We start from the raw sequence: 19487 nt of genomic DNA, 5'->3' as shown, positions 1-19487 counted from the left end.
TTCAAGAAGAATGGAATAATTCCAATTCCAAAGAAAGTATTTGCTGACATGCGAAAAAAATTACTGAACTTTCAGTTTAATAAGTCATGGTTGCAAAATAATAAGACAAATTCTTTACAGAAGAATGGAAAAAAACAAGCAGCAGCCGACCTTGGGGAAAATCAGTTTGCATTCCAGAAAAATGTCGGAATACACAAGGCAATGCTGACCCTATCACTTACCTTAGAAGGTAGGGTAAGGAAGGGTAAAACTATGTTTATAGCATTTTTCAATTTAGACAAAGCTTTTGACAGTGGTGACCAGAATACTCTTTTTGAAATTCTGAAGATAGCAGGGGTAAAATACAGGGAGCAAAAGACTGTTTACGACTCATACAGAAACCAGAAAGAAATTATAAGAGTCGAGGTGCTTTGAAGGAAAGCAGTATTTGAAAAAGGAGTGAGACAGGCTTTCGGCCTATCCCCTATGTTATTCAATCTGTACACTGAGCAAGCAGAAAAGGGAAACAAAGAAATATTTGAAGTTGAAATTAAAGTCCAGGGAGGAGAAATAAAAACTTTGGGGTTTGCTGATAACATTGTCGTTCTGTCAGAGATGGAAAGGACATGGAAGATCAGTTGAACAGAATGGAGAGTGTCTTGAAAGGAAGGCAGCAAAATAGCTGAAGTAGAGGATATAAAATGGAGATTGGCAATGACACGAAAATTATTCCTGAAGAAGAGAAATTTAACATCGTATATATATTTAACCATTGGGAAGTCTTTTCTGAAGATATTTGTCTGGACTTAACCATGTATGGAAGTCAAACATGGTCATTAAACGCTTTAGGCAAGAAGAGAACAACAGCTTTGAAATGTGATGCTTCAGAAGAATGCTGAAGGTTGGATTATTAGATCATGTGACTAATGAGGAGGTATTGAAGTTTTTGGGAGACAAGAAATTTGTGGTGCAACTTAACTAAAAATAAGGAATCAGTTAATAGGACACATTCTGAGACATCAAGGAGTCACCAGTTTAGTATTCGAGGGAAATCTGGGAGGTAAAAAAGATAGAGGGAGACCAAAAGATAAGTACAGTAAGCAGATTCAGAAGGACGTAGGTTGCAGTAGTTATTCGAAGATGGTGATGCTTCGCAGGATGGGGTAGCATGGAGAACTGCATCGAACAATAATAAGAAGCCACTGTTATCCATGTTGTACTTGCCATGCAATCAAGTCTCTAATATTTATCCATGGCCATTGTATCATGAAGAGTGCTTAAGAGGATGCATTAGGTACATTTCACTAAATGCATACATTTCATAATCAACAGGAGCTCAACCACCCAGGTAGCCATGTGTGTTCACCAAGCTGCATCTAGAAAAGGAAGGGGCGGGGTGGGGGGGGGGGATGTTATGCTAACCCCAAAGCAAATCTATCCAGTGGATTAAAGATGTCTGGATGTGGTTTTTAGATGGTTTCCCCCATCTCACTGGGTGAATAGTAGACTGTTTCCCATGTTCTGCCACAGATACATGCTACACAGATATTTAGAAAACTTTCTCACAGTTGTCAGTAACAACCAACCTGAAAATTCCTGGCAAATTAAAATGGACCATGACTCAAACTCGACCTGTCTCAGTCCAGCACACAGTTTTATCATGCAAGGAAGTTTCATATCAGCACACACTCCATTGCGGAGTAAAATTTTGATTCTGGAAACATCCCCAGGCTGTGGTTAAGCTGTTTCCTTTCTTCAATAAGTGCCAGTCTCACAAGTTTCACAGGAGAACTTCTGTGAAGTCTGGCAGGTAGGAGATGAGGTACTGGTGAAAGAAAATCTGTGAGGACGGGTCATGGGTCTGCTTGGGTAGCTCAGTTAGTAGAGCACTTGCCAATCAGAGTCACACAGTTTTAGTTTGCTGGAAGTTTCATATTAGCGCACAGTCCGCTGCAGAGTGAAGTTTTCATTCTGGCAATCACCAGCCTGTTTCACTAATTACATCATTTTTGAGGTGATGTATTCTGGAAGAGTATTCCACCCGAGCAACAGTAATAAGTAATATCCTCAATAAATCACAGTTTGGATTCCAAAACAGTTTCTGAACAGTGTGTGCCATTTGCCTGATCACCTAAAGAATTAAATAACTTATACAAGTATTAAATAACAAAATAGCATCTATCTATGGCATTTTACCATGCAAATGACAATACTCTCCTAGATAAACTAATATTTAATGCAACTGATGGTATAGCCAGCCATTGAATAACGGTCATTTCTAACAGAAAGAACACAAAATGTTGTACTTACTAATTCAACCAATTTAGTCATTGAAGGTTCTTCTGAGTGGGGAGAAATCATATATAGGGTTCTCCAAGGGTCAGTCCAATATACAACAAGCAGAATTAATTCTTTTTATGAATGACATTAGTATTGTAATCAGTCCAAACATACACACAGTAGCAGAAGAAATGATAAACAGTGGTTTTAAAAGTGTCATGGTTTGATTTTCTGTGGATGCTCTCACTTTGAATTTTAAAAAGGCACAACATATTTAGTTCTGCCCATTTAGAGAGTAACACAAGCTGAGGAAATAATAAATAGGATGGAAACTTCAAAATTTTTGGGTTGCGATATTGGTTATAGAATTTTAAACTGGGGGGGGGGGGGGGTCATTTTGCAACTCAGAAAATGATTTAGTTCAGCCACTTCTGCACTTAGAATCATTGCAAATCTATGGGAGAGACAAATCAGTAATTGACATATTTTGCATATTTTCATTCAATGATGTCATATGGAACAATGTTCTGGGGTAATTTACCTTTACGAAATTGAGACAGAGTGAGAGCATTCACAGAAAACGAGACAATGATACTTTTAATACCACTGTTTACAATTTCTTCTGCTGCTTTATATATGTTTGGACTGAACACAATACTAGTTTCACCCACAAAATGAACTAATTCTGCTTGTTGTGTATCAGACAGAAGTCATTTACATGTATTGCTCAAAAAAATCTGTAAGAATATGTGGTGTTCACTCATGATCATCTTGTAGATGTCTGTTTCAGAAGTTGGTCATTCTGAATACTTGCTTCTCAATATTTTTATCCCCTCATAATCAGCTGCTGTTCAAAAGGAGCATTGGTGAGCATAATTACTTTACATTAAACTTATCTGTAGCACAAACAGGGACACTGATGCTGCATATAACATTTTTGATCTTTTACCCAGTGGTATAAAATTTCTGACAAACAGCAAAGTAAAATTTGATAACGGACTGAAAAAGATTCTCCTCAACAACTCTATCTATTCCAGAGGAGAATTTATATCATTCTGATATGTAGAAGGTAATGGCTAGGAATTACTCACTCACATATGTACAATTATTTTAAAAAAAAATAAACGTTTAGTATGTAACCATATTTACAAATTAATTTGTGATCTGAATGTAGAATGACTTGTTCCACATCATTTGATTTATCATGCAAATGATCTGTAGAACATGATACTTACAAAATCCAGTAGAAACTGAAGACAAAGTGATTAGCAACTGTCTCCCTCATTGGACAACAGAGATGTTTCAGAGAGTGCAGCAGTATTTTAGATACATTTATAATACATACATCGAGACTGGTCATTGTTTCTTTGAACTATTGAAGTGCTTAAACTAGTTATTGAAATGAAAAACTCAACATTCTTTTCTGATCATTAGTTCTTTATATAAAATACATAGTTTACACTACCTACCATCTGTATAGCTTTGACCTTATAGATTTGTTTTGAGAAACAACCAGTCACATACGTCTGCATACTATAACTTCTCATTTTCTGGTTGGGGGAGGGGGGGGGGGGGGGGAGATATTGAAGCGGATATCTTTTATTATTTATAAAATATGACTTTCAGTTGTTTTAACTATATACATCTGATAACATTTGAGTACAAATGCCGATATCCCAACATTGAGAACATCTGTGATTACTTCACACTTTCTGCTTCTTGTGAAAAGTGGCAACAAGGAACACAAGGGGGAAAATTTGTAATGTATTTGTTGCAATTAGCAGTAGTCACTTTGAATTGTTTGTGTAAGCTAAGTCATTTACAGGAAAAAAATAAAAAATCTTTTTTCCTTTCTAGGCAATGGTTTTTTGCATCCAAGTAGTCATTTTGAGTTTTCCTCCATTCTATATTTTTATGAACAACTTATTTACTTGTGGAACAGCTCTACAGTAAGTAAAGCAACCACAATACTGTCTCCTCATAGAATCTCCATTGACTGGCTCAGGCTGCTTTTCACACATCTGACATAACAGTGGAAGAATCACCACAACAAATCATTAAACAGTGCTATCCATGTATCTTCAAACTGCTGAAGAACCTTCATGCTGCTGCTGTTTGCTTGCTCTAATTGAGTACCTTTCTGCTGCTTGATCTGTTCTGTAAATGATAAATAACAATTATCTCTGTCTGTCATTGTCCATTGATCCTTATGGCATGATATTGTTGGAATACTTCTTTTGTTTGAATGGTAATCCCCTGTTGTGGAATCACATTATGATACACATTGACAGAATGTAACCAGTGGAAGGTAGCTAAGCAGCTTCTATCTTTACAATGCATCATGTAAATCTTAGACATCATACTGGAAGAAGAGTATGCACTAAGGTGACACAAGTCATGGGATAGTGATAAGCACATATATAGATAGGAGCAGTATTGCATACACAAGATATAAACAAACAATGCATTGATGGAGCTGTAATATGTATTAGGGTGATCCATGTGAAAATGTTTCCAACATGATTGGCCGCATGACGTGAGAACATACTTTGAACACAGAATGGTAGTTGGAGCTAGACACATGGGACATTCCACTTCAGAAATCATTAGGGAATTCAGTATTCTTAGATCCACAGTGCCAAGAGTGTGCAGATAATACCAAATTTAAGGTATTACTTTCAACAGTGGACAACACAGCGGCTGATGTTCTTTATTTAACAACAGAGAGCAGCAGCGTTTCTGTAGAGTTGTCAGTCCTAACAGACAAGCAACATTGCATAAAACAACCCCAGAAATCAATGTGGGATGTATGACGAATGTATCCATTCAGAGAGTGCAGCGAAATGTGGTGTTAGTGGCAGCAGACGACCATTGCAAATGCCTTTGCTAACAGCACAACATCAGCTCCCCTGGTGAATACATTGGTGGGACCCTAAATGACTGGAAAACTGTGGTCTGATCAGATGAGTCTCAATTTAAGTTGGTAAGAGCTGATGGAAGGGTCTGAGTGTGGTGCAGATACCACAAAGCCATGGACGCAAGTTGTCAACAAGGCACTTTGCAAGCTGATGGTGGCTCTGTAATGGTATGGGCTGTATTTCCATGCAATTTACTCGGTCCTCTAGTTCAGCTGAACCAATAATTGAGTGAAAGTGGTTACATTCGGCTACTTAGAGATGATTTACTGCCTTTTATGGACTTGGCATTCCCAAATAATGATATCATGTCACTGGGCCACAATTGTTCACGATTAGTTTGAAGAACATTCTGGATAGTTTGAGTGAATGCTATGGCAACCCACATTGCCTGATGTGAAACCCACCTAACATTAATAGAACATAATCGAGAGTTAAGTTTGTGCACAGCATCCTCACTGGCAACACTTTCACAATTAGGATGGCTATAGAGGCAGCATGGCTCAGTATTTCTGTATCTACATCTACATACATACCCCGCAATCCACCACACGGTGTGTTGCGGAGGGTACCTCGTACCACAACAAGCATCTTCTCTCCTTGTTCCACTCCCAAACAGAACGAGGGAGAAATGACTACCTATATGCCTCTGTACAAGCCCTAATCTCACTTATCTTATCTTTGTGGTCTTTCCGCGAAATATAAGTTGGCGGCAGTAAAATTGTGCTGCAGTCAGCCTCAAATGCTGGTTCTCTAAATTTCCTCAGTAGTGATTCATGAAAAGAACGCCTCCTTTCCTCCAGAGACACTCCAACCAGAGTTCCTGAAGCATTTCCATAACACTCGCGTGATGATCAAACCTACCAGTAACAAATATAGGAGCCCGCCTCTGAATTGCTTCTATGTCCTTGCTCAATCCGACCTGATAGGGCTCCCAGACGCTCGAGCAGTACTCAAGAATAGTTCGTATTAGTGTTTTATAAGCGGTCTCCTTTACAGATGAACCACATCTTCCCAAAATTCTACCAATGAACCGAAGATGACTATCCGCCTTCCCCCCAACTGCCATTACATGCTTATCCCACTTCATATGAGAGATGTGTATGAGATGTCCACTGACATGTTGAGTCCATGCCACCTCGAGGTGCTGCACTACACTGGTCAAAAGGAAGTCCGACACCATAATAGGAGGTATCCCATAATTTTTGTCACCTCAGGGTATGTATGGTGGGAAATGTTCCTTCAAAATCATCAACCAGTATCATCAGTACTTCCCAGCATCAGAGCAGATCATTGCATTATCTTATGTTTATGTAATGCTTCATTACAAATGGAAAATTGTTGATTCCTCACAAGCATCATAAAATTTTGGCCATCGATCAGTAACAGTCGCGTTTGACACACAGATCTACCATTCATGCAAATTTACAGCTACAGACTTACATATTGTAATAACAATCTGCTTATCTCACTTTAAAGTGTGTCTGCTTTGTTCAATAATATGATAAATGATAGTAATTTCAGTAAACAAATTGACACTGTTGATATTTAAAGTACAGTTAATATGCATTTAGTTTAGGAACTACTCAAATGATAATCAGCTTGCAGTTAATATTGTCCACTGCTCATCGAAAAATAGGTCAACTAACAATGACTGTTCACATTTGAATGCTTAGTGGTGACTTGCTAACTGAGACTGCCTCACCATTACTGACTTAACAGAGAGTGACAGTACCTACTTGCAGCTGAAGATGTAATGGAGACTTGTTAACCGTGACTGATCATAACTAAATTGGCAGAGATTGACAGTGAATATGGTTGGATGACTGTTTTAATGATAATTAGTTGGGATGTTAACTGGGTGAAGATTAACAGTGTCATTGTTCATCATGCCTAATTATAGACTTGCATAGTAAATTTTTTACAAATTATTTGTTGTTGTTGTTGTTGTTGTGGTCGTCTTCAGTCCTGAGACTGGTTTGATGCAGCTCTCCATGCTACCCTATCCTGTGCAAGTTTCATCATCTCCCAGTACCTACTGCAACCTACATCCTTCTGAATGTGCTTAGTGTATTCATCTCTTGGTCTCCCTCCACGATTTTTACCCTCCACGCTGCCCTCCAATGCTAAATTAGTGATCCCTTGATGCCTCAGAACATGTCCTACCAACCTGTCCCTTCTTCTTGTCAAATTGTGCCACAAACTCCTCTTCTCCCCAATTCTATTCAATACCTCCTCATTAGTTATGTGATCTACCCATCTAATCTTCAGCATTCTTCTGTAGCACCACATTTCAAAAGCTTCTATTCTCTTCCTGTCCTAACTATTTATTGTCCATGTTTCGCTTCCATACATGGCTACACTCAATACAAATACTTTCAGAAATGACTTCCTGATGCTTAAATATACACTCGATGTTAACAAATTTCTCTTCTTCAGAAACGCTTTCCTTGCCATTGCCAGTCTACATTTTATATCTTCTCTACTTCTACCATCGTCAGTTATTTTGCTCCCAAAATAACAAAACGTCTGTATTACTTTAAGTGTCTCATTTCCTAATCTAATTCCCTCAGCATCACCCGAATTAATTCGACTACATTCAATTATCCTTGTTTTTCTATGGTTGATGTTCATCTTATATCCTCCTTTCAAGACACTGTCCATTCCGTTCAACTGCTCTTCCAAGTCCTTTGCTGTCTCTGACAGAATTACAATTATGTCATCGGCGAATCTCAAAGTTTTTATTTCTTCTCCATGGATTTTAATACCTACTTTGAATTTTTCTTTTGTTTCTTGTACTGCTTGCTCAGTATACAGATTGAATAACAATGGGGAGAGGCTACAACCCTGTCTCACTCCTTTCCCAACCACTCCTTTCATGTCCATCGACTCTTATAACTGCCATCTGGTTTCTGTACAAATTGTAAATAGCCTTTCGCTCCCTGTATTTTACCCCTGCTATCTTTAGAATTTGAAAGAGAGTATTTCTAAGTCTACAAATGCTAGAAATGTCGGTTTGCCTTTCCTTAATCTTTCTTCTAAGATAAGTCGTAAGGTCAGTATTGCCTCACGTGTTCCAACATTTCTACGGAATCCAAACTGATCGTCCCCGAGGTTGGTTTCTACCAGTTTTTCCATTCGTCTGTAAAGAATTCTTGTGAGTATTTTGCAGCTGTGACTTATTAAACTGATAGTTCAGTAATTTTCACATCTATCAACGCCTGCTTTCTTTGGGATTGGAATTATTATATTCTTCTTGAAGTCTGAGGGTATTTCGCCTGTCTTATACATCTTGCTCTCCAGATGGTAGAGTTTAGTCAGGACTGGCTCTCCTAAGGCCGTCAGTAGTTCTAATGGAATGTTGTCTACTCCCGGGGCCTCGTTTCGACTTAGGTCTTTCAGTGCTCTGTCAAACTCTTCATGCAGTATCGTATCTCCCATTTCATCTTCATCTACATTCTCTTCCATTTCCATAATATTGTCCTCAAGTACATCGCCCTTGTATAGACCCTCTATATACTCCTTCCACCTTTCTGCCTTCCCTTCTTTGCTTAGAACTGGGTTTCCATCCGAGCTTTTGATATTCATACAAGTGGTTCTCTATTCTCCAAAGGTCTCTTTAATTTTCCTGTAGGCAGTATCTATCTTACCACTAGTGAGATAAGCCTCTACATCCTTACATTTGTCCTCTAGCCATCCCTGCTTAGCCATTTTGCATTTCCTGTCGATCTCATTTTTGAGACATTTGTATTCCTTTTTGCCTTCATTTACTGCATTTTTATATGTTCTCCTTTCATCAGTTAAATTCAATATTTCTTCTGTTACCCAAGGGTTTCTACTAGCCCTCGTCTTTTTACCTACTTGATCCTCTGCTGCCTTCACTACTTCATCCCTCAGAGCTACCTATCCTTCTTCTACTGTACTTCTTTCCCCCATTCTGTCAATTGTTCCCTTATGTTCTACCTGACACTCTGTACAACCTCTGGTTTAGTCAGTTTATCCAGGTCCCATCTCCTTAAATGTCCACCTTTTTGCAGTTTCTTCAGTTTTAATCTACAGTTCATAACCAATAGATTGTGGTCAGAATCCACATCTGCTCCTGGAAATGTCTTACAATTTAAAACCTGGTTCCTAAATCTCAGTCTTACCATTATATAATCTATCTGAAACCTGTCAGTATCTCCAGGTTTCTTCGATGTATACAGTCTTCTTTTATGATTCTTGAACCAAGTGTTAGCTATGATTAAGTTTTTCTCTGTGCAAAATTCTACCAGACGGCTTCCTCTTTTATTTCTTTCCCCCAATCCATATTCACCTACTATGTTTCATTCTCTCCCTTTTCCTACTCTCAAATTCCAGTCACCCATGACTATTAAATTTTCGTCTCCTTTCACTACCTGACTAATTTCTTTTATCTCATCATACATTTCACCAATTTGTTCATCATCTGTAGAGCTAGTTGGCATATAAACTTGTACTACTGTAGTAGGCATGGGCTTTGTGTCTATCTTGGCCACAATAATGCGTTCGCTATGCTGTTTGTAGTAGCTTACCCGCACTCCTATTTTTTTTATTCACTATTAAACCTACTCCTGCATTCTCCCTATTTGATTTTGTATTTATAACCCTGTATTCACCTGACCAAAAGTCTTGTTCCTCCTGCCAACGAACTTCACTAATTCCCACTATATCTAACTTTAACCCATCCATTTCCCTTTTTAAATTGTCTAACCTACTTGCTCGATTTAGGGATCTGACATTCCACACTCCGATCCGTAGAATGCCAGTTTTCTTTCTCCTCATAACGACGTCCTCTTGAGTAGTCCCCGCCCGGAGATCTGAATGGGGGACTATTTTACCTCCAGAATATTTTACCCAAGAGGACGCCATCATCAGTTAACCATACAGTAAAGCTGCATGCCCCCGGGAAAAATTACGGCTGTAGTTTCCCCCTTGCTTTCAGCCGTTCGCAGTACCATCACAGCAAGGCCGTTTTGGTTATTGTTACAGGGCCAGATCAGTCAGTCATCCAGATTGTTGCCCCTGCAACTACTGAAAAAGCTGCTGCCCCTCTTCAGGAACCACATGTTTGTCTGGCCTCTCAACAGATACCCCTCCGTTGTGGTTGCACCTACGGTACGGCCATCTGTATCGCTGAGGCACGCAAGCCTCCCCACCAACGGGGGGGTTATTAGGTGCATGCTTTCTAATGAAGCCAAGTTTAGCCTAAATACTAAATATTTAATTAACCAATAGATTTTCCCAGTCTATTTGATATATTTGCAGATACAGAGTAATTATGCCCACAAAATTCAATGATGTGAAAATATAAGAATGAAAGTAAGTTTCACATCATGTCACTGCTTGATGAAACTTTAGACAATACATAAAAGTACTGCTGCAGTACAGTATAGAAGATAACAAAGAAATATGCAATGAGACAAACAGAAATGGTGCTTTTATTCAAAGACAATAATTAGACTGAAGACACCATGGTTTGTGAGGGTCCCCTGGATGTTGCAAAATGCAAGACATGGTTCTTAATAGGGTGTGTGATCCTACGGACAGCAGTTGGTACGGAGTTCTTGTGGTAGTGCATACCATTTTTCCAAGACCAAGGTTGCCAACTACTTGATGGTCATTGGTGCATGTGGATGTGCTCCAGTATGTGTCTTTATTGCATCCCAAACATACTTGACAGGATTTGAGAGAGAGTACAGACCAGCCCATTCACCAAACTTCCTCTCATTCCATGAGCTCCTCCACCTACACTGTTTGATGTGGTTGTGCATTGTCATCTGTAAAAATGAAGTCTGGGACTAATACATCTCTGAAAAGATGAGTACGGTGTCACAATATTGTTGACCAGTGTGTGTACTGTGTCCAAAGATTCGGAAGTCAGTGTGCCCATGCAACTTCATGCTTTTCCCAACCGTAACACCATTACCATAAAAACAATCATATTCGATAATGTTCCTGAATGCATCATGTGTTCCCATGTCTTTCCATGCGAGGATACGTAACACACCTGGGATCATTGTCAAACATGATCATTTTGGTGGTCCAGGTGTTATGGTGTGGGGAGTACTAATGTTGCATAGTTGAACGTTGCATGGTTGAACTGACCTCCAAATCTTTGAGCAGTGTACACTCACTGGTGAGCATTGTTGTGACAGTGTAGTCCTTCCCTATATGCATGTTTTCAGCAGTGGATTTGTCCCTGACCACATTTTATGGATGACAGAGCACTCTGGATCAAACAGCACAGGTGGAAGACCTCTTGGAAAAAGTGGATATTGGGCAAATGGACTGGAATGCCTATTGAGATGGTAGGAAGCTTTGGGAGGATGTACTGCAGCATGTCCACATGCACCAATACCCATCCAGCAATTGTCGACTGCACTAGTGGAGGAATGGAATGCCCTTCCACAAGAACTCCTTACCAACCTTAAGGACCAACCTAGGAGCACATTGCAGGGCATGCCATACCATCTGTGGTGATCACCCGCACTAGTGAGATCCATATCCCACCGTTTTTTATTGTCCAGGGGACCATAATAAACTCTGATGACTTCAGTATATTACTATCTTAGAATAAAAATGTCATTTCTGTTTTTCTCGTCTTGTATTTCTTTTAGTTGCCTTATGTACTATACTGTGGCAGTTCCTTTTTGTATGGTCCAAGTTTCATCAAGCTACATTACTTGGGAGTAACACTCATACTAAAGGTAGTTTCAAACATCAGCAGACTAACATTTGATTTTTGAATAGATCACATTCTACTAATTGTTCAGTCTTGTTTTTCTTGAGCAAACACATTATTGGATGACAGTATTCCCTAAAACTTAAAATTGGAAGAATATGAAGTAGATTTTATGTTGAAGACAAGTAAGGCATGCTTTGAAATGAGGCATGCTATATTAATACTGAAGTAGTCACCTGTCTCCTATTATTAGGGGGCAACTTTTGAGTACACAAGGTCTTACTGACTCATTCGATTTCGTCAGTCTTAAAAAAAAAAAAAACCACTCATTTTCAATCAATTCCCTAATCATGGTTTATTAAACTTCTGATATATACAGTGACTGAGTTCCAGTAGTCAGTGTTAGTACAGTGCACAGCGAACTAAAAGCTCTGACAGTCAGACAAACACTATACATTTCCCTCACGTGCATTAGAATTTTATTATGTATGATGATTATTTTCTCTCCTTTATTTGATACAATAAAGAACACTGTGGCTGCCGTAGACTGGCAATAGGGACTGGGAATACCCACACCAACTAAAAAAGGTCAAACCACGTCATCATGATTCCTGTTAAGACCTCATGAAACAAAGAAAGAAATATATTTATGTAAAGATATTGAGATGTAACTATTTAGCATTTTTGTGTAGGATGAAAAGATTACAGTCTATCTGGGAGTATTAATGTTACTACACTTATCATGCTCTCAATGAGCATAATTTGTACAATTGTAGGATAATTACAGTCAGCTTACTTTTCAGTGTATTTGGTCTCCAGTGTATTACACTACTGGCCATTAAAATTGCTGCACCAAGAAGAAATGCAGATGATAAACGGGTATTCATTGGACAAATATGTTATACTAGAAATGACATGTGATTACATTTTCACAATTTGGGTGCATAAATCCTGAGAAATCAGTACCCAGAACAACCACCTCTGGCTGTAATAACGGCCTTGATATGCGTGGGCATTGAGTCAAACAGAGCTTGGATAGCATGTACAGGTACAGCTGCCCATGTAGCTTCAACACGATACCACAGTTCATCAAGAGTAGTGACTGGCGTATTGTGAGGAGCCAGTTGGTCAGCCACCATTGACCAGACGTATTCAATTGGTGAGATATTTGGAGAATGTGCTGGCCAGGGCAGCAGTCGAACATTTTCTGTATCCAGAAAGGCCCGTACAGGACGTGCAACATGCGGTCGTGCATTATCCTACTGAAATGTAGGGTTCGCAGGGATCGAATGAAGGGTAGAGCCACAGGTCGTAACACATTTGACATATAACCTCCACTGTTCAAAGGGCTGTCAATGCAACCAAGAGGTGACCGAGACGTGTAACCAATGGCACCCCATACCATTACGCTGGGTGATATGCCAGTACCGCGATGACGAATACACGCTTCCAGTGTGCGTTCACCACGATGTCGCCAAACACAGATGCAAGCATCATGATGCTGTAAACAGAACCTGGATTCATCTGAAAAAATTTTGTTTTGCCATTCGTGCGCCCAGGTTCATCGTTGAGTACACCATCGCAGGCGCTCCTGTCTGTGACGCAGCTTCAAGGGTAACCACAGCCATGGTCTATGAGCTGATAGTCCATGCTGCTGCAAACATCGTCGAACTGTTCGTGCAGATGGTTGGTGTCTTGCAAACATCCCCATCTGTTGACCCAGAGATCGAGACATGGCTGCACAATTCGTTACAGCCATGCCGATAAAATGCCTGTCATCTCGACTGCTTGTGATACGAAGCCGTTGGGATCCAGCACGGCATTCTGTATTACCCTCCTGAACCCACCAATTCCATATTCTGCTAACAGTAATTGGATCTCGACCAATGCGAGCAGCAGTGTTGTGGTACGACAAACCACAATCGCGGTAGGCTACAATCTGACCTCTATCAAAGTCGGAAACGTGATGATATGCATTTCTCCTCTTTACACCAGGCATCACAACAATGTTTCACCTGGCAACCCCAGTCAACTGCTGTTTGTGTATGAGAAATTGGTTGGAAACTTTCCTCACGTCAGCACGTTGAAGGTGTCGCCACCGGTGCCAACTTTGTGTGAATGCTCTGAAAAGCTAATCATTTGCATATAATAGCATCTTCCTTTCGGTTAAATTTCACGTCTGAAGCATGCCATCTTAGTGGTGTAGTAATTTTAATGGCCAGTAGTGGAGTTTTACCACTTGTACTTGTGAAATACATCCAGATAGTTTGTTGTTACTACTACTACTACTACTACTACTACTACTACTACTCCAACTGCTGCTGCTACTTGGTAGTGGTGCACCCACAAAAGCTGCTACATTAGAGTTCACTGCAAATAACTTCTGTGATTGTGAAATCACGAAAATTTCATGATAGCTCAGTGATTAAGACACCAAACTTGCATTCTGGAGGACATCAATTTAAAGTCCCCATTTGGTCAGCTAAATTTAGGTTTTTTTAGTTTCACTTTACTTTGTCTTCTCCTGACACAGTACATTGGATTAGACTTCAGTATGTGCCACATTCCAAGCTGTCCCAGCAGGATGCCACATTTATTATAGTCAGTTAATCCCTACATGACACAATGCCAGGAACTACTGTTTGCTTCTGCTACAAGATAGCCGGCCGAAGTGGCCGTGAGGTTCCAGGCGCTACAGTCTGGAACCGAGTGACCGCTACGGTTGCAGGTTCAAATCCTGCCTCGGGCATGGATGTGTGTGATGTCCTTAGGTTAGTTAGGTTTAATTAGTTCTAAGTTCTAGGCGACTGATGACCTCAGAAGTTATGTCGCATAGTGCTCAGAGCCATTTGAACCATTTTTTTGCTACAAAATATTTAAGTAGTTCACTCATCCATCAGTAGTTATGTCTGCCAACACAGGGAACATTGAAACCCAGAACTGTTTGATGCTTCCAACATGTAGACCACAGTTGCACATTACTAGGCTGAGTACAATATTTGTGAGTATACAGCCACACACCAATACTCACAAAGTTCCTGCTGCCTGCAGTGATTGGCTAGTTCTCGCCAGGAAGTTGTTTACAGTTGCCAACCGTTGCTAGTTACCAGACGTTTAACTGCAAATGTCGAAGATTAATCATAGCAATAGTCAACATTTTTATCCATTGAGAGACAGAACTTATAAACTCTCTGAATTTCAGTCCTTACTGATCTTCAGTTTAATAAGTTAGTCATCATCTACTGTGTTGGGTTAGGTTAGTTCCAGAAAAGTTACATCAGTGACGCACCTTCTTTGCAAACAGATGCTGGGCTATATTTCCCTGTGATGTGACCATGGCAAGGTTGCCAGTAGGTCACTTTCGTATAGTCAAGGAACTGTTTGCTTCCTGGTATCTTCCTGTTGGGTGCCTGATTTATTGGTGACTAAAACAGTCTAAATCACTAGAGGCAAATCCCAATCTGAGCTTGTGTTCCATCTCTAATGATTTTGTTGTTGAGGGGATATTGTAGTAAACTATCTTTTTTTCCAGACAATCATTGTATCCTCATTATAAATTTCTTTTATGTTTCTGATCTATCTGAAGTTCATTTTAATATTCTCTTATTCCTCATTCAGGCCACATAAAACTTTCAGATATATTTTTACTCTGATTTTATTCCCATCCTGATGTTGCAGTTGCAGATTCATGAAGGACATATTGAAACAATATGAAATTTAGTCTCTCTCCATTTTCGTTTCCTGTCATATGCAAGGTAAAAAAAATGTTACAGTAAAATCTGGCAGAATAAAAAATATATTGCCACTTTGTTTTGCAGTTTTCAACTAGACGAATTCAGTATATGCTCTTAAAATGTTTCCAGGTGAATGTAATTCAAAGATGCACGCACGCACGCACGCACGCACGCACACACACACACACACACACACACACACACACACAACTAAAAATGTAGTTTGTCATTATGTATCGTAAAATAAGTAATATTATGAGCAGAGCACCACATTCTCCTGAGGCATTAATCATAAATAAATTTGTTTTATGTGTTTTATATAATTTGTAATATATACGTAATAGATAATATATATCTTCCCATTGACGAGTATTCGGAATATGTGGGTGACTACTTAAAACTATAATTATATTTTGGTTGAAAAAATTTAAGTCTGTAGAACAGTTTTTCTTTGACATTGTTGCTAGAAACTACCATTGTTTTTTATTTTTGAAAAACCACAATAATTTCTTATTGTTTAAATAGTTTAACAAGTAAAGGTTACAATTATTATGTACTGTTGATTCAATAATTTAATTTCCAGGGCAGGCACTTACAGAGTTGAGCAAAGAGAAATCAAGCTTAAAACAAGCAGAAGTTCAGACAAATCAGTTCCTGAAAACACTGAATCAAGTAGAAGCAAAACTTACTGAACAAATAAATTATCTAACCCAAGTATCTACAGGTATGCAATAGGAACTTGTTCCTTTTTTTTCTTTTTTTTTCATTCCATCAATAAACAGTTTTTATGTGGTTTGACCAGAAAAAATAATTTATTCCTGGCTCTGGCTACTAGTGCGTTATCAGTCAGGGCAGTAATGTGTAACTTTCTGTACTAAAATAATTTTTTTCCTGATTTAAATTATAGAAATGCCGCTATGATTGTTCATATTCTTTTTTTTTCTGTAAAAGTTTCTTGTATGAAAATCCGGTATGGAGTAACAACAGTGTGAGAAGGATAGATTGCTACACCCTCCATAGAGAAGGTGTTGAGTGGCAGACAGGCACATTGAATTAGGACTGCTAGGTATTATTTAACTGTCAAGCTAAGCCCACCAGATGTACCAACACCCCCCCCCCCCCCCCACACACACACACACACACACACCACCACCACATTCACACATGCATAGCTCACACATAGGTAGCCAAACGCACAAACATTTCCAAAAATGATGTTATATTTGACTGTGTGAATACACTGCACGCAAACACAAGGAGTGAAATAAATTTAACTTAACAAAGCTGTTTCACATATACATTTCCAGTAATATCGACATCCTATACCTTTTGATACATTTTTCATAACAACTTAACACTAATACAGTTTTTAAGTACACGCAGTGATGCAGATAAGAAACAAAATGCTAATGGGTACCCAAATAAATTGCCACAGTACCCAAAATAATTAAAATGTGAAAGTTTGTCAACTGACAGCACTGACACACTGAGAAAACTAAATGTATGATTAATACCTCAAAATATTTTATAAAGGTAATGATATTAACTATCCCATTCTGTTTCTGTGACCAGCTTTTTCATTGTAAAAATTCTTTAATATTTTTTAATAAAATTATAAAACCTTACAAAAGATAATATCAAATTGATTGCTCCTTACCATAAAAATGACACCTTAAGTTGCAGACAGGCGCGCACGCACACACACACACACACACACACACACACACACACACACACACACACACACACACACACATGACTACCAACTCCGGCAGCTCAGACCAGAATCAGATTTTTGTCCGAGCTGCCAGAGTTTGTGATCATGTGTACTTGAGTTATGCCTTCTTAAGTGAATGAAATGTTGGTGTTTCTATTTCTGACGAAGGCTGTGACAATAGCTTATGTGTAAATGTCTTTTAATGGTGCCTGTCAGCAAATTAACAACTCACATGTACAGTAAGTGGCAGTGTATCCTACATAGTGGATGTTCCAATCTGGAGCTTCCATTGTTTGATAATAGTAAATAGTGTTATCATTTAGCTAAATGTAGTGGCAAATCGTATCAGCATATAGTAAATACTGAAAACTACAAGTAATAGTTGCAGTAAACCTGTAAATCTCCATCACCATTTTCATAAGCTAATAATATTTAGTCCATGTTCATTTGTGAGAATTGGTTTCCTGAACCATAGTCAAAGTGAAGGTAATGTACACTGATGAGCCAAAATATTATGACCACCTGCTTTAAAAGCTTGTTTGCCCGTCTTCAGAACAAAATACACACTGATGCTGTGCATCAGGGATCTGACAGTTTGTTGGTAGGTTTGTGGAGGAATGTGACATTATATGACTACCCGCAGGTCATGTAGTTTGCCTAAATAATGGGCCACTGATTAGCATACATGGTGATGACAGCTGATACAAACCCAGATGGGTTTTGTGGGATTATATCAGGCAGATTTGGTCTCTGTGTTCACTGTAATGCTTCTCAAACCACTGTAGAATGTCTCTGAGATACAGACAGTTATTCTGTTGAAAGATGACATTGCCTTTGGGGAAGACATCAAGCATGAATGGATGCGACATCAAGCATGAATGGATGCAGCAGATGGTGCGCAGTTGTCAATGTGTCTTCAGTTACTACTGCAGGTCCCATGCATGTGCAGGAGAATGTCTCCCATAGCATATCACTGCTCTCACCCGCCTTTGTTCGTGGAACACTGAGCCACCATTCACCTTGATGATGGCATTTGTGAAGGCGACCAGCAACCTAGTGTAACAGAAATGTGATTCAGCTGAAGAGCTGACATATTTCCATTGATCGGCAGTCAAATACCAATGGCCCCATGTCCACTGCACTTGTAATTGATTATGTAGTTTGGTCAACATCTGAACATGTAGGGGTGGTCTGCTGTTGTGCTCCATGATGAACAATGTTCTCTGAAACACATGTGCATGTACCAGCAATGTGCTCTTTCAACAGAGATGCCACAGATCACCATCTATCCTATTTTACGAAGCAGACAAGCCTGTGAAACACACATTGTGTGAAGAGTTGTTGACGTCAAACCATTTAGCACCTAATGGAGTTTCACTGTCCTCCTACCTCTTTCCTTAGGTGTTTATAATAGTAGCACATGAACATTTGACCACCTTTTCTGTTTACAAGATACTCATTCACAGGCTCTACATAATAATAATAATAATAATAATAATAATAATAATAATAATCTGCTCTTTCTCATAGTTGTTTATCTGAATGGATTTCCACATTTGCAGCTCGTATCTTTGCTAGGGTAATCCCCTGTCCATGTCTGCTCCGCTTGCATCTTTTGTTACTGCATCACATGCCCACAATGCCACCTGGCAGCATCTAACATCACGGTGGCAGTGATAATAATGTTTTGGCTTCTCATTGTGTGTGTGGGGGGGGGGGGGGGGGGGGCGTGTGTGCGTGCTTACACAGCAGAGTCAAAATAATGTAATCACATAGATCAAACTCCGTGTCATGTATTTATTTCCTAAACTTTTACACACCATAGATAAATATTGAATATTTAATGGTCCAAGGGTGATAAGTATCGTCAAATATTGTTAATGGTACAAGGGTTAGAACTTTAATTGTGGCAACTATTTATTTATAGCTCATACAAAATAGATACATGCTTCAAAGTTTTACTGACTTTCAAAGTAGTCACCAGCATTGTGTGTAACCTGTTGCCAGCAATGTGGAAGTCATAGGATACTCTTAGCACTGCCATTTCGGGCAGCACGGTCTGTTGCCCAACGAATTTGTAGCAGTTCTGAAGCAAATGCCGTGAGATGTTTCCTTCAATATAGAAATCAAGTTGAACTTATAAGGGCTTAAGTCAGAGG

The 19487-nt window shown here is 39.2% G+C and overlaps 1 protein-coding gene across 1 annotated transcript in view; it reads left to right on the top strand.

The window, feature by feature from the left end:
* Positions 1–19487, top strand: part of LOC126322467 (mediator of RNA polymerase II transcription subunit 11) — a 56677-nt gene that overhangs the window by 10664 nt on the left and 26526 nt on the right. The window contains exon 2 of the mRNA XM_049994369.1: positions 16195–16335. Coding sequence (XP_049850326.1) covers positions 16195–16335 — 141 coding nt within the window. The remainder of the gene's footprint in view (positions 1–16194; positions 16336–19487) is intronic.

The sequence above is a fragment of the Schistocerca gregaria genome, chromosome 2 (genome assembly GCF_023897955.1).
Source record: "Schistocerca gregaria isolate iqSchGreg1 chromosome 2, iqSchGreg1.2, whole genome shotgun sequence".
NCBI lineage: Eukaryota > Metazoa > Arthropoda > Insecta > Orthoptera > Acrididae > Schistocerca > Schistocerca gregaria.
The sequence above is the reverse complement of the archived record's forward strand: the minus strand, read 5'-3'. Positions and strand labels throughout refer to the sequence as shown.